Source organism: Sphaerodactylus townsendi, unplaced genomic scaffold (genome assembly GCF_021028975.2).
Source record: "Sphaerodactylus townsendi isolate TG3544 unplaced genomic scaffold, MPM_Stown_v2.3 scaffold_18, whole genome shotgun sequence".
In the NCBI taxonomy this organism is placed as follows: domain Eukaryota; kingdom Metazoa; phylum Chordata; class Lepidosauria; order Squamata; family Sphaerodactylidae; genus Sphaerodactylus; species Sphaerodactylus townsendi.
The window spans coordinates 4,106,944-4,119,336 of record NW_025950341.1 but is presented as its reverse complement, the minus strand read 5'-3'; the positions used below and the strand labels follow the sequence as shown (position 1 = coordinate 4,119,336).

At 44.8% G+C, this 12,393-nt stretch overlaps 1 protein-coding gene across 8 annotated transcripts in view; it reads left to right on the top strand.

The window, feature by feature from the left end:
• RASAL2 (RAS protein activator like 2) overlaps nucleotides 1-12,393 on the top strand; it is a 319,429-nt gene that overhangs the window by 297,164 nt on the left and 9,872 nt on the right. For 6 of the 8 annotated variants that reach the window (XM_048482477.1, XM_048482476.1, XM_048482475.1 and 3 more), the window contains 5 exons: nucleotides 312-513; nucleotides 2,743-2,936; nucleotides 5,186-6,086; nucleotides 10,882-11,001; nucleotides 12,014-12,216. In XM_048482477.1, coding sequence (XP_048338434.1) covers nucleotides 312-513; nucleotides 2,743-2,936; nucleotides 5,186-6,086; nucleotides 10,882-11,001; nucleotides 12,014-12,216 — 1,620 coding nt within the window. The remainder of the gene's footprint in view (nucleotides 1-311; nucleotides 514-2,742; nucleotides 2,937-5,185; nucleotides 6,087-10,881; nucleotides 11,002-12,013; nucleotides 12,217-12,393) is intronic. The other 2 variants (XM_048482483.1, XM_048482478.1) reach the window with 1 other exon arrangement.

Sequence of the window (12,393 nt, the reverse complement as noted above, 5' to 3'; positions counted from 1 at the left end):
AATGATTTTCGCAGAAGTTAATTTGTGAACATTCCTTAATAGGATATGAAACAGTGATCTCAATTTGTAGCATAAAAAATTATAAAGCACGCAGTGGTCAGCAATTACCGTATCATTTAACTTCGAGCTTTCTCTAAAAAGTACCATCTCCAGACAAGGTGCAAATAAAGACTGTGCCAGATATCTTGATTGTTTAATAAACCAAAGTGTGAAACTCATCCGAATCCCATGAAAACTGTGTATCCCTTTCCAAAAGTTAACCGCCCAAGTTTTGACTGTTTCTTCTTCTTTTTCTCTCCCCTCCCCTAAAGATTCGGAAACAAAGAAGAATATATTACATTTATGAATGAATTTCTGGAACACGAGTGGGGAGGCATGAAACGCTTCCTGGTAGAAATTTCGAATGTGGACACCATCTCCAACACGCCCGGATTTGAAGGATACATAGATCTGGGGAGGGAGATTGCCATCTTGCATTCCCTGTTGTGGGAAGTGGTGTGCCAACTAGATAAGGTAATCCAGGCTGGGGGGCAGAGAAGGGTGGCTAAACCAGAGATAGTCTCCTGGTGTGAAATATGCACGGGGTGTCAGCAAACTGCTTCCTAGAATGTTTTGAAAGTTAGCCCTTTTTTAAAAAGGTACTTGACCATCAGGTCAACCTTCATTTTTTTGCATAACTGTCAATTCAAACCTCCTTTTCTGAGATGTGCAACAGAATCAACAAGGCAAAATACATTAATTTCCTTCTTTCTGCATACACTTAAAAAGTACCCTGCAAAAATCATTCTTGAATAGCCCATGAATTCCCCTATACACCATTATACACCATGGATTTGGAGGAACTATGTCCTCAGATGGTTCCCAACACTGTTATTAAGGCTGATCAATGAAAGAAGAAGAGGGAGGTTGAAGGATGAGGAAGGGAATGCCCAATCCATACTTAAGATATTGGAAAAAGTTAAGTCTGTACCAGGTACATGCTGCAATAGCAATGGTGTTGTTAACATGTTAATGTGGCTGTGTTGCTTCGGAGAATAATTCACATAACAATTCCAAGTTTTTAAGCATTATGTTGCTGTCCATAATTCTCTATTATACCAAGCTATGTTTTTCCCTGGAAGGAACTGATTATCGGGTAGTTGGTTTGTTGGTGATGAAAATAATGTTTATTATTCTGTTTGAAAATGTACTTTGATTTCCTCTTTGCAAACTATGTACATAATTCCATGCAAGAACATGAGCTTGCATATTTTGGTTTGATTTGATTGTGGATTTCCCAGTCCTTTTCACATACACCCACACACAAATGAAACTTGAGTCAAATTTCTGGTAGAAAGATTGGCTGCCCCCCTAAGGACAGTTGAATGGCTGCACGGCTTGACATTCCTTAGTCCCCCATTGATTGATCTTGAGGCTGCTTCAAAATAGAAGAGTGATCTTGGTTGACAATGAAAAAGTGGCTTGCCAAACAGCTGCACTGAAAACCAAAGTGGCCCATAACTTAAACTGAAAATTGGATAGGTTACTATGGCAGATTCGTGTGTTTCCTTCCTAAAAGAATGATGAATACAGGCTGACAGTTAAAAGTAAGGAAACTTTGCTTTGTGGCTTCACTGTAAGCAAAGAAACAAGGCTGTATAGCTGGGAATCGCTTGAGATTGAAGGGAGAACTGAAGTGCATCTCATCATTTTAGGCTCTCCTTTTAAGAGTAGGAATAGCTTGTGGTTCCCTAAACAGTTCTTCATTTGATCTAAGGAGGTGTATCACGGTAAGAGTTTTGGAAAGAACTCTTCTCCTATGAAGAATTAACCGAAGCAAAGGTAGAAGAAAAGCCCCACAATGTCTTGGATTGATATGGAAATGGGCTTTCCGGTATGAATGGCCTTTCTGACCCCCATTGGCCCAAAGGTCGAGCAATAATGGCTTCAAAAGTTGCGACCTGTTGGCAAATATATATAGCTGAAAAAGCAAGAAAAAACATGAAGAGGGGAAGGAAGAAAATTAATCAGATATGATCATATTATTAATAAGAAGCAGGAAAGTTCTTTCATTATCACATTGGTAACAGGGGAAATGTTAAGTTGTAAAAGCTGGTCGACAGCCACACGCACATTCTTGCACACACAGAGCACTGCCCGTGCTTTCTTTCAGTTCCCTCACAAATCCCATGAATGCCAATCTCCCTGTGTGTCAGCATGCATTTTCCTGACTACAAGTCTGTTTTAGTTGGGGTGGGGGAGGAATTTGCTTGCAGGCCAATGACTGTGTAGTTCTCTGGATTTTTTTTTTGTTATTGACTAGCTACTATATAGTCTTATTTGTTGTTTCTCCCTTGAACCTACCACCCCACCCTTGAATGCCGTTTGCTTTGCATGACAGTTTGACATTGGAATGGCCTCAGTTTGTTTGATTTTTTTGGTTTTTTTGTTTTTTGTTGAGCATGACCTTTTTATTTTGGGGGGTCACTTGTTAATTTCTATTTCCTTTTCTTTCCTCAATGTCTGCTGCACCCTGTTTCGTCTTCTCCATCTGCCTGGTCGTCATGGTTCTGCTGGTCCATCACAATGCATTGTGATCCTGCCACACCCACACACACAAAATGCCCCACCACCTTCTTTTCCTTCCAACCTCCATTGTTCCACCCGTGTTCATCATTGTTTTGTTTTTTTAAAAAAACTTTCACAATCAAACCCCAAAACAACCTGAAATGGTGGATGGCACGGTGCTTATTATCGAATCAGGGTGAAAATTCCTTCCTACAGGCGACGGTTGAAAAACTTGGGCCTCTACCACGGATTCTTTCGGACATCGCAAAAGCCGTAACAAACCCTATTCCAATACAACAGCAGCTGAGGCGGTTAACAGAGCATAGTTCAAGTCCCAATGTGAGCCTTTCTTCGGGGCTTCAGAAGATATTCGAGGACCCCACTGACAGGTATGTAGTGCCAGCTGTTGTGATGGCTACCTGACATGAGAAGGAAAACCCATACACATCAGAAATGAAGACTGCCTGAGTCCACAAAAGAGGGGCTGATTGTCCTCCTGTACAAGATCTTGGTTCTGTTTAAAACAATGGCTTTAGAGATGAAGATGCAGGAGCTGAGAGGCCAGGGGCTTCAATCAGGTCTCTCTAGTGGGCTGCAACTCTGCAGTGGGGTCAGGCTTTTCCCTGGTTTCTCTGAACTCTGGCTGATGGGCACCCGTGCTCTCCTGTTCCTTCCCCTTCTCGCCACAACAGCATGCACCCCACACCTCCCTCTCTCGAGGAAGCTTTTGGTAATGTGGGACCAGTTTCAGAGGAGCACAGACTCAAGGGCTCACTAGGAAACAGCTGGAGGAAGAGAGTCAGCGAAAGAAGCTGGCTGTTTGCTAGGTCAATGAGAGTGGAGCTGGGGATACAGAGAGAATAGGAAGGAGCAGCTAGCAGAATGAACAGGGCTGTGCCTCTGCCTTGTGAATTCCCATTAAGACTTTCCCCAGTAGAGAGGAAGAGGTTTTCAGTGAGGGGGGAGCTTTTTGATGTCTCCTCCTTCTCCAGTGCATAGATAGGGGCTCCATTATCCTCTTTCCTAGGAGTGGAAAGGCAGCAATGCCCTTTCACTGAATCTGAGTGAGTTTCCTCGGGAGGAATGCAAAGGATCATCGCCCAGACTGAGGAACTTCTGGAAGATAATGTTACTGAGTTGGAAAAAGTTTGCCAGGTCCACTTCTTTTCCTGGCTCAACAGTTCCCTTCTTCCCTGCTCACAATTCTGCACAACACAGTAGTGATTCAGAATGTTTTAGGGGAGGGGGAGAGTCAACAAGAGATCTGAGACCCCTACCTGATTACAACAGATAGGAGTGTGGGCCAGCATTCAACTGAAAGGGGCTTGTGAATGATGCAGGTTTAATTCTGAGTACCCCTATTACACTCAGCGAGACTTACTTCTGAGTGACTACACACAGGATCTAGACTGCAAATGAGGTCTTGGCTGCTACAGTTACTGCTATGTGACCAAGTGAATCTTCCATTAAAGGATGTGGCAGGAGAGGGAGGGGAGGCATTTTGTGAATATGTTTGTGCTAAGTTAAACCATTGGATCCCACTAGTCCAGTCTTGTCTATTCTGATTGCCAGGGGCTCTACACAGTCTTTAACTGGAATCTGTCTCGGTCCTGCTATCTGAGATTTTTTAAATCAGATATGATAGGAATTGAAACTGGGATCATCAGCACGCAAAATACATGATCTGCCACTGAGCTCCAGGTTTTCAGAAACCGAGAGTCATGGCACACATCACCAGAACCATTCTATTTTTTTCCAGTTCCTCGTTATCACAAGCATGGCACCTCAAAGACTCCATGAAGCAAAACCCTTGACTAAAGAGTAAAGTGATCAACTCCTCATCAGGGAGTTCCACAATTTCGGTGTTTCTAAGAAAAAAAAAAGTCCTATCTCATAGGAAAATAGCACAAACCTATCTTAAAAGTGGCTTCTGGTACACTAATTTGTTATATGCGTAGATTTTTGTTGTTGTTGTTGTTACTATGGGATAATGTTTAAAAATCTAACACCCCACTAATCTGAAGTAGTACAGTCCAGAGTTATTTCACTGCATTTGAACCACTAGTTCTGTGTAATATATAGTAGTCTAGTAGCTGCCATTATTGCTTAATATTTGTGCAGTACTACCTGTGTGGCTACGAGAGGGCGTTAAAGTTGTAGCCTCCAGGTAACTGTGTGATCCAGCAGAGGGCTTTAACTTTGGAACCTGAGACAGTATTCAATTTAATTCTGATAAAAATGAAATTGAAAAATGTACTTTAGACTATAACTGGAAGGAGGGAGCATTTGAGAAAGGAAAGCTTTTCAAAAATAGTCTGAATTTATTGGTTCTTTCACAGCTAAACTGTTAGCTAGGTAGCTGTAGGCATCAACGGCTGCAATGGCATAATCCAGCCCAAATCCATTTATCAATATTAATGTATGCATTTCTTTTACTCTTTGCTCCTACCCCTGGAAATCTATGAAACTTACTAACTTTTAGCTTTGATTGGATCATACCGACGGAATATAAGTGATAAGGTTCATTTGACTGCATCTTAGAACAGATGAATATGAACTGCAATATTATAGGGAGGGAGCTTCTATCCCCCTCCACCCACTCATTTAAAAATTCATCTTTTTCCTTTCCACTTCTCAGTGATGGGAAAGTGACATCAGCCCAGGATAATGAATATTCGGTGAAAGGCCCGCTGCTTTGGATCCAGCATTCAGCATCAAGGAGTGCTGCATCATCCGACCAAGGGGACGACCCAGTCATGCCAAATGCCAGAAGTATCTCTCTGATGGATCTGCAGGATCCCGGTGTCCCGCAGAGTTTCCCCACATGCATGCTTCATGACGGTACCCTAAGTTCATCTGGGAGTCATCTGTCAGTTGGGGAGGTGGCGGGCATGAAAGTCTTCTACGGCATGCCCCAGAGTGCTCCTCAAAGTCGAAGGCCTCTGAAGTCTCCAGTGAGTCAGCCAGGCAGTCTCCAACCCCTGTCTTTCCAAAACCCAGTGTACCACCTTAGCAATCCTTCCATGCCCCTTCCTGCTCTCCCACAGCCTGTGCCCCAGCCCACTCCTCCGCAGCAAATGTCAACCCCCACACCTTCCCATCCAAAGTCAACAATGTCAGTGGACTCAAGCCTGGAAAACATCAGCATGACCAGCTCCCGAAGCCAACACAGTGATGACTTAAAAATGAGCAGCCCTGGCAATGGCAGTATGGAGGACATCACCAGACGGAGCGTGAAGAGTGAAGATTTTTCCTGGCGGGGTGCACTGGCAGACAAACGCATCCCTGTCGCTTTGCCACGGCAGAGCAGCACCGGGCAGGTGCCGGCCCACAAAATAGATCAAGCGGGGCTGGGTGCGAGGGCAAAGGCTCTTCCCAACAGTGCATCTGTCCGAAGCGCAGGAAGCGTCTCTGCGGCGTCCGCTGCAATGACTACAGAGCCTCTCCAAAACGGGAATCGGTCGCAACAGCTGTCGTCCTCTTCTCGAGAGAGTCCGGTTCCAAAAGTGCGGGCTATCCAGCGGCAGCAGACGCAGCAGGTAGGGCAATCACTGTGCATGTACCGGGAAATTTAAGGCCAGATTTCTTTCTTGTGATGGATGTGAGTGGCTGTGATCCATAAGGGGCAAGGTTTGATGCAGTGTTTGATGCATCATGGCAGGAAGAAGATGGTTCACGGGCCTGACATGTGGTTCTCTCTAATTCTGCTGTACTATCTGATCCCTAACTCATTTCACTGGAGGCTAGACCACTGCTAGGCACTGGGGAAGAGGGGGAGTTTCCCAAATTTTAAATTAGTCCTGTCTTATGCTTTGAGCTTGACTTGTGGTGTAATTGCTGGGGAAAAAAGGCCACTGGCATAAGAACAGCAGGTTTAATCTTACATTTGCATTTGAATCCATGATCACCAGTTTGCCTTGTACAGTCTTTAATCAACTGCTTACAAATCTATCCTCTATTTAGGAAAAGGCTACGTGACAGACATTGCAGGGTGGGGTGGGGGGGTCATCTATGCTTTAAATGCCATATAAAGCCAACAATCACACATCAATCAAAATACCTCCTGAAATGACACCTTTTTCAACAAACTATAGCTGGAAAAAAACCTGCAGTGCAGCACAGTGACTTCAATTATAGAAATCTGCCCTCTGGAAGTCCAGAAGTAGGTAGCCTTAAACAAGTCACTCTCTCTGGGTCTGGCATCTGCATCATGGGGGTGGATGAATACGGGCTTCATTTACAGCTGTGGTGGCAAACCTATGGCACTCCAGATGTTCATGGACTACAATTCCCATCAGCCCCTGCCAGCATGGGGCTGATGGGAATTGGTCCATGAACATCTGGAGTGCCATAGGTTCGCCACCACTGATTTACAGGATTGTTGCAATGGTTACTGATGATTATGCATGTAAAGCATTTGACTACTCAAAGAACTCAATAAATGCTAAATATCGTCATGCATTGTAAATGGAGCCAGCTATACTTGTTTTCAAGCATTCATACAAACGCTAGGCAAATTGATTCCAAACTGTTAAGAATGCTTGTATATTGCTACCCATTTACCATGGCGCTTATGTCTCATTTACTGGTTACATTAAGGTTGATTTTGTCTAGGAATCTGGATATTTTAACTGATAGAGATTAGAGATCTGTTGGCCAGTGTAATAGAAATCTGTCCTCTGGAAGTCCAGAAGTTGGTCTTCTGATGTGTGCCCCCCCCCCCCCACCTCTTGGGACCGTTACGCATGTCATGTTTACAGTTTTTGCTGGTATAAAGGCCCGCCTTGTCAGAATGTCCTCCAGAGGGTTTTCTCCTTAGGGGTTTGTTACTGGAAATGGCTGCAAAACAAACAAGTACTCGGTCAGACAGTAGAGACAGGATAGAAATACACAACCAAGAGGGGTAAGGCGGGGGGAGGGTGTCTCTCTAAGTAGTACTTTCCTGTTACTACCGACAATGTAGGGTTGTCAACTCTGGGCTGGGAAATGAGTTTGAGGTGAACCTTCCTGTTGATGTGGGGGTGAAATCTGAGGAGGAAAGGGAGCGTGGCAGAGATGTGTTGCCACGGTCAGCTGTCATTTTCTTCACGTAGTTTCAGGAAGGTAGCTGTGCTGAACTGCAGTAGAACAGTTAAATTCAAGTCCAGTAGTAAGCTTAGAGACCAACAAGTTTTTCAGGTCATAAACATGTGTTTATCTCTGTGCATCTGATGAAGGGAACTTTGACTCTCAAGAGATTATGCCCTGAAAAACTTGTTGGTTTCTAAGGAGTTTCTGTACTCAAATCCAGATTTTTTTCAAGGAGAGCTAATCTCTGGAGATCAGTTGTAATCCTGGGAAATCTCTAGGCCCCCACCTGGAGGACAGCAACCCAACTGGCAGGTCTAGCTTTTACGGCAAAAGTACATTTAAAAGAAGCTCGCTTTTCTTCAGGATAACAGGCTGGCAGTCCCCCTGCACGACTGTATTTTGCCGTTTCCCAGTGGGTAATACATTTCTTTGGGGTAACTGCATTAATCTGTTGCAGTAAAAACAAAATGGCATTTGTGTCATCTTAAAGGCTTAACTTTTATTGTGGCATAAGCTTTCATGGACTAAGTCTCTATTAACTATGAAAGTTAGTGCCACAATACTCCTTTGTGCTGAGTGTGTGATGCTTGCATCAAAAAGGTGGTAGTAAAGCACGAAATTTTATGGATGGCGTTTTTTCTCCTCTCCTTTTTGCGGAGTCTCTGAAGCAACGATCAGTCCCGTTGGCCTGGCTGTGCAGCACCTGCAGATAACTTGCAAACTGTCTGCTTGGATTTCTGTTCCATTTTTTTAATTCAACAGATTCCGTCGGTATCTTTTCTGCTTCGAGGCTTTTGGTCCATTTGTAGCTTGTTGCAGGCCCTGTAAAAGCCATCAGGCATCTAAGATCTTTTAGGCTTTGAGGGCAGGGGGCATTTCAACAAATGTCATTGCATGTTTTAAATTGCAGATTATGCTATGGAATTTCCCCCCAAAAATATGACCTTTTTTATCTTCTGGAATTGGTATGTGGGTGTGGATGGTTGTGAAATTCCCAGTTTCTTGTTAATTGCTGTTTGTTTCTGAGAACAGAGGAGAGCCCTTTACTGGGTCTGAAGAGGTCAACTTGTGCTCTGCATATCTACTGTGCGCGTAGGAGAGGAGCCAGTCAAAACTGCAGTGGCAGCCATACCTTTATTTTCAGGCAATCTAAAAGACATAGTGAACTATACTCTTTTCCACTGAAAGATGACAGTAGAATTGAATATTAATCCACCATTTCCTGGACCTCCTTTGTTCTAGAATACTCCACTTGGATCCTAGTGCCTTGGGGACAGAGTTGCCTCCCATGATGCAACATCTTCCATTTAGTTTAAACAGCTCTCATAATCTTTTCTGAGACTTGGTTGGGTTTATTTGGAGGGTGTGGAGGTTATATTCTGCCACTTGAAATGTAAGGTAAAGACATATAGGCCCTTTCCATACAAATCTCATAAAACATTTGTACAACATTTTCAATCCCCCCTTTTATTTGCCCTTGAAACAATTCCTGGCCACCGTTTTCGGGTTTTTCCCCAGCGTGTGGACAAATAATTGATTCATGCTTCATAACCTCCTGCTGCCATTCCCTGAGTCTTCTGTAGTCGATGCTGTGAAGATTAAGCCCCCTGAAATCTCAAAAACTCTCTGAAATGCTCCAAAAACAGGGCAAGGACCTTTTGCAGGCACGGAGTGAACTCACAAAATGGCATCTTAAGGGGAAAGCACACAAATGAATCCTATAAAAAAAACATTTCAGGCAAAGGAATCCCTAGGAAAGAGGATGCATTTTAAATGTTTTGAGTCTGCAAATAAAACATTATGGGGGGAAGCAATGTTGAACTCCTTGGAGGGAGCGTTTTATTTCCTGCCCCAAAACATATTAAAGTGTCTGTGCAGAAAGGGTCATAGTATTTATAGAGCCCATATAGCAGTTCCTCTGCTCGCAGTGTGAGCCCTGTACACACTCAGCCCCTCAACTTGAATTACAAATGTTAACACAGCTGGAGGTCATATGCTGGTCTGTGCTCATTTTGTTCCTTACTTCCATATGTACATTGGACAAGGCCAGCCACCTTTCCAGTATTTTAAAGCAGCACATGTATACGTTTATCCTTCATGCTATGTTCTTAGGGGCGGCAGATATTTTAAAAGGCACTGCAAAACTGCTCCGAGTGTCAGAGGGTGTGGGAAGGCGTATTGGCAGTACTGTAGGCATGGGACAGTTGATTGCTTTCCAGTACAGTCTAAATCACAGGGGCAACTCTTAGCTGGAATTTTAAAAAGGTAGTCCGTATGGTGGGCACTCTCCCAGACAAGCCACACTGTTCAAAAAATATTATAGCGGAAGGGTTATAGCTCAGTGGCAGAATATTTGACCGTTTCCGCATAGCCATGCTGGGGGGTGCATCGGCGTATGCAACGCCGACACACACACCCCGGGACCGTTCGCACAAACGGTCCCGGTAAAGACAGGGAAGACAGCGCAGCGCTGTGCCATCACCTGATCAACGTACCTTCCCTTCGACCTTCCGGCGCGTCGCCCAGGCCAGGGGACATGCCCCCCTGCCCTGCGCTCTGGAGTCGCGGGGGGGGGGCATGACCCCAGGGCTGGGCGACGCGCCGGAAGGTTGCAGGGAAGGTACATCGATCGGGAAAGGGGGGGATGGTGCCTTCCAGCCGCTGCTGTTCGCACGGCAGCGGATGGAAGCCACTGTTTCCAGAAAACCTCGCTCAGGTTCACCTTGTTCTCTCCCCAATGGGGACTCAAAGTGGCTTACAATATCAGCCTCTCCTTCTTTGTATCTTCACAACAACTCTGAGTTAGCTTAGGCTGACAGAGAGAGGCTGGCCCAAGGGCATTCAGAGAGCTTCCATGGCTGAGTGGGAGCCTGAACCAGGATCTCCCAGTTCCTAGTCCCTGTATACTGGCGTTCCATAAATGGAATGGTCTTGCTTGCAGAAGGATGATGAATACAGATTATTCATCAGTTGGGATTACACTTTCTTTCCAATGTTATCATTGTTTAGTACAATGTTCCCTACTCAGTGGGAGAGAAAAGCCACACATTGACAGATAAGCAATAATCTTGTATCTACCGTACTGATATTTATATGGCATTTTTTGAGTCATGTCAAGGTAAGACGAAGCCACGTAATTGGTCCTGCCTGTGAGTGTTCTCCATACACTTGTTAGAGGAGCAGAATGGTAGGTTAGCAAGTGGGAGGAATAATTCTCCATTTTACAGGCTTGTGACCTGTGCGTTTTTCTTGCTCCGTTTGCAGATTCAGTCCCCGGTAGACTCTGCCACAATGTCCCCAGTGGAAAGGACAGCTGCCTGGGTCCTCAACAACGGGCAATATGAAGAAGATGGAGACCAGGATGAAGTCAAGCATGCAGAAAAGGTAACAGCCCCTTCTATGAATAAGCCTCAGGAACCCCTGTGATCTTCAGCACACATTCCAGGGGCAGATTGGCCAAATAAGTCAATGGCAGCACTCCCTGTCAGCCACTGCTCTGGAGGCCTGCCTCTCCCTGAACACCTGGGATCATCCTGGCATCTCCAGTGGAAAGGATTAAGCAGCAGGTGGTGTGAAAGACCCTGGAGAACTGCTGTCAGTCTGAATAGATGGATCAAGGGTCTGACTGAGTATAAGGCAGATTTATGAGTTCATGTGAATTGGGATAGGCTAGTAAGATTGCAGCGTTCAAAAGTCCTCCATTATCTAAGTTTTCAGAGTTATGGGCCCTACTCCCCATTGTCCCTCATCACACAGACAAGATGAAGACCCACTGTAAAGACTTAGTATCTCATGGTTTGAGTACAGAAGAACAAAAGGTCGAAATCCGAGAGATAAGAGACAAAGAGAAGAGAAAACTTTTCACTCATGTCCAGAGAATTTTTAGGAGCTCTTAGGAGCCAATCCACCTCTGAGAATCATTTGCAATCTTCCTGACTTACACAGAAATACTTCTGGCTTCCTCCTGGCTTCCTCAGGCTCTGTTCCTTACTGGGGTGTTAGCTGGTAAGCCTTTTCTCTCAATCTGGCCAGAGCCACTTGAAGTTTTTTTTGTGCTTGGGAGATTGAAGACTTGTCTCCTGTACTTTTCCTCTTGCCAGCTGCTAATTTGCAGTCAGGCGTCTGTGGCATCAGTAAAGGTCCAACTCAATTACTGCAATAGAGATGGATGTTTAGGGTTACAGACTGTAAGTTTAGGGAATGGAGACTGCAAGAAGACTTGGGGTCAAATCCTATCCTAACAGACTCTCAGTAGCTTCTCACCTTGTTTCTTCCTGAAATTGATCACAGTGAGCGACACTACGTGATCTTTCTTGCCTTGTTTGCCTTATTTGAAAAAGCAACCCACCTCTCAGACTGTATCATACTATCCTTCCTGTCCCCTGCCCGTCTGCAGTATGAGCAAGAGATAGCCAATCTGAAGAACCGGCTAACAGTATCCAGTCGCCGGCTGGAAGAATATGAACAGCGTCTCCTTGCTCAAGAGGAGCAAATGAAACAGCTGTTGACAGCATACAAAGCACGGCTTGAAGACAGCGAGGAGCGGCTCCGAAGGCAGCAGGAGGAGAAGGATGCTCAAATGAAGAGCATCATTAGCAGGTAAGGAGAGGGGAGAACAGAGGCCAATGTGGCATGAATTGGCAAGCTTGCAGGTACAAAGAGACATCTTAATTTTGAAACATGGGCATTTAGGATAAGGAATGTTGTCTATCATACACATGGAGGCAGAGACATAGCAAGGGGGAAAAACGCCCGGTGCACTGGTGCATCCTCCGC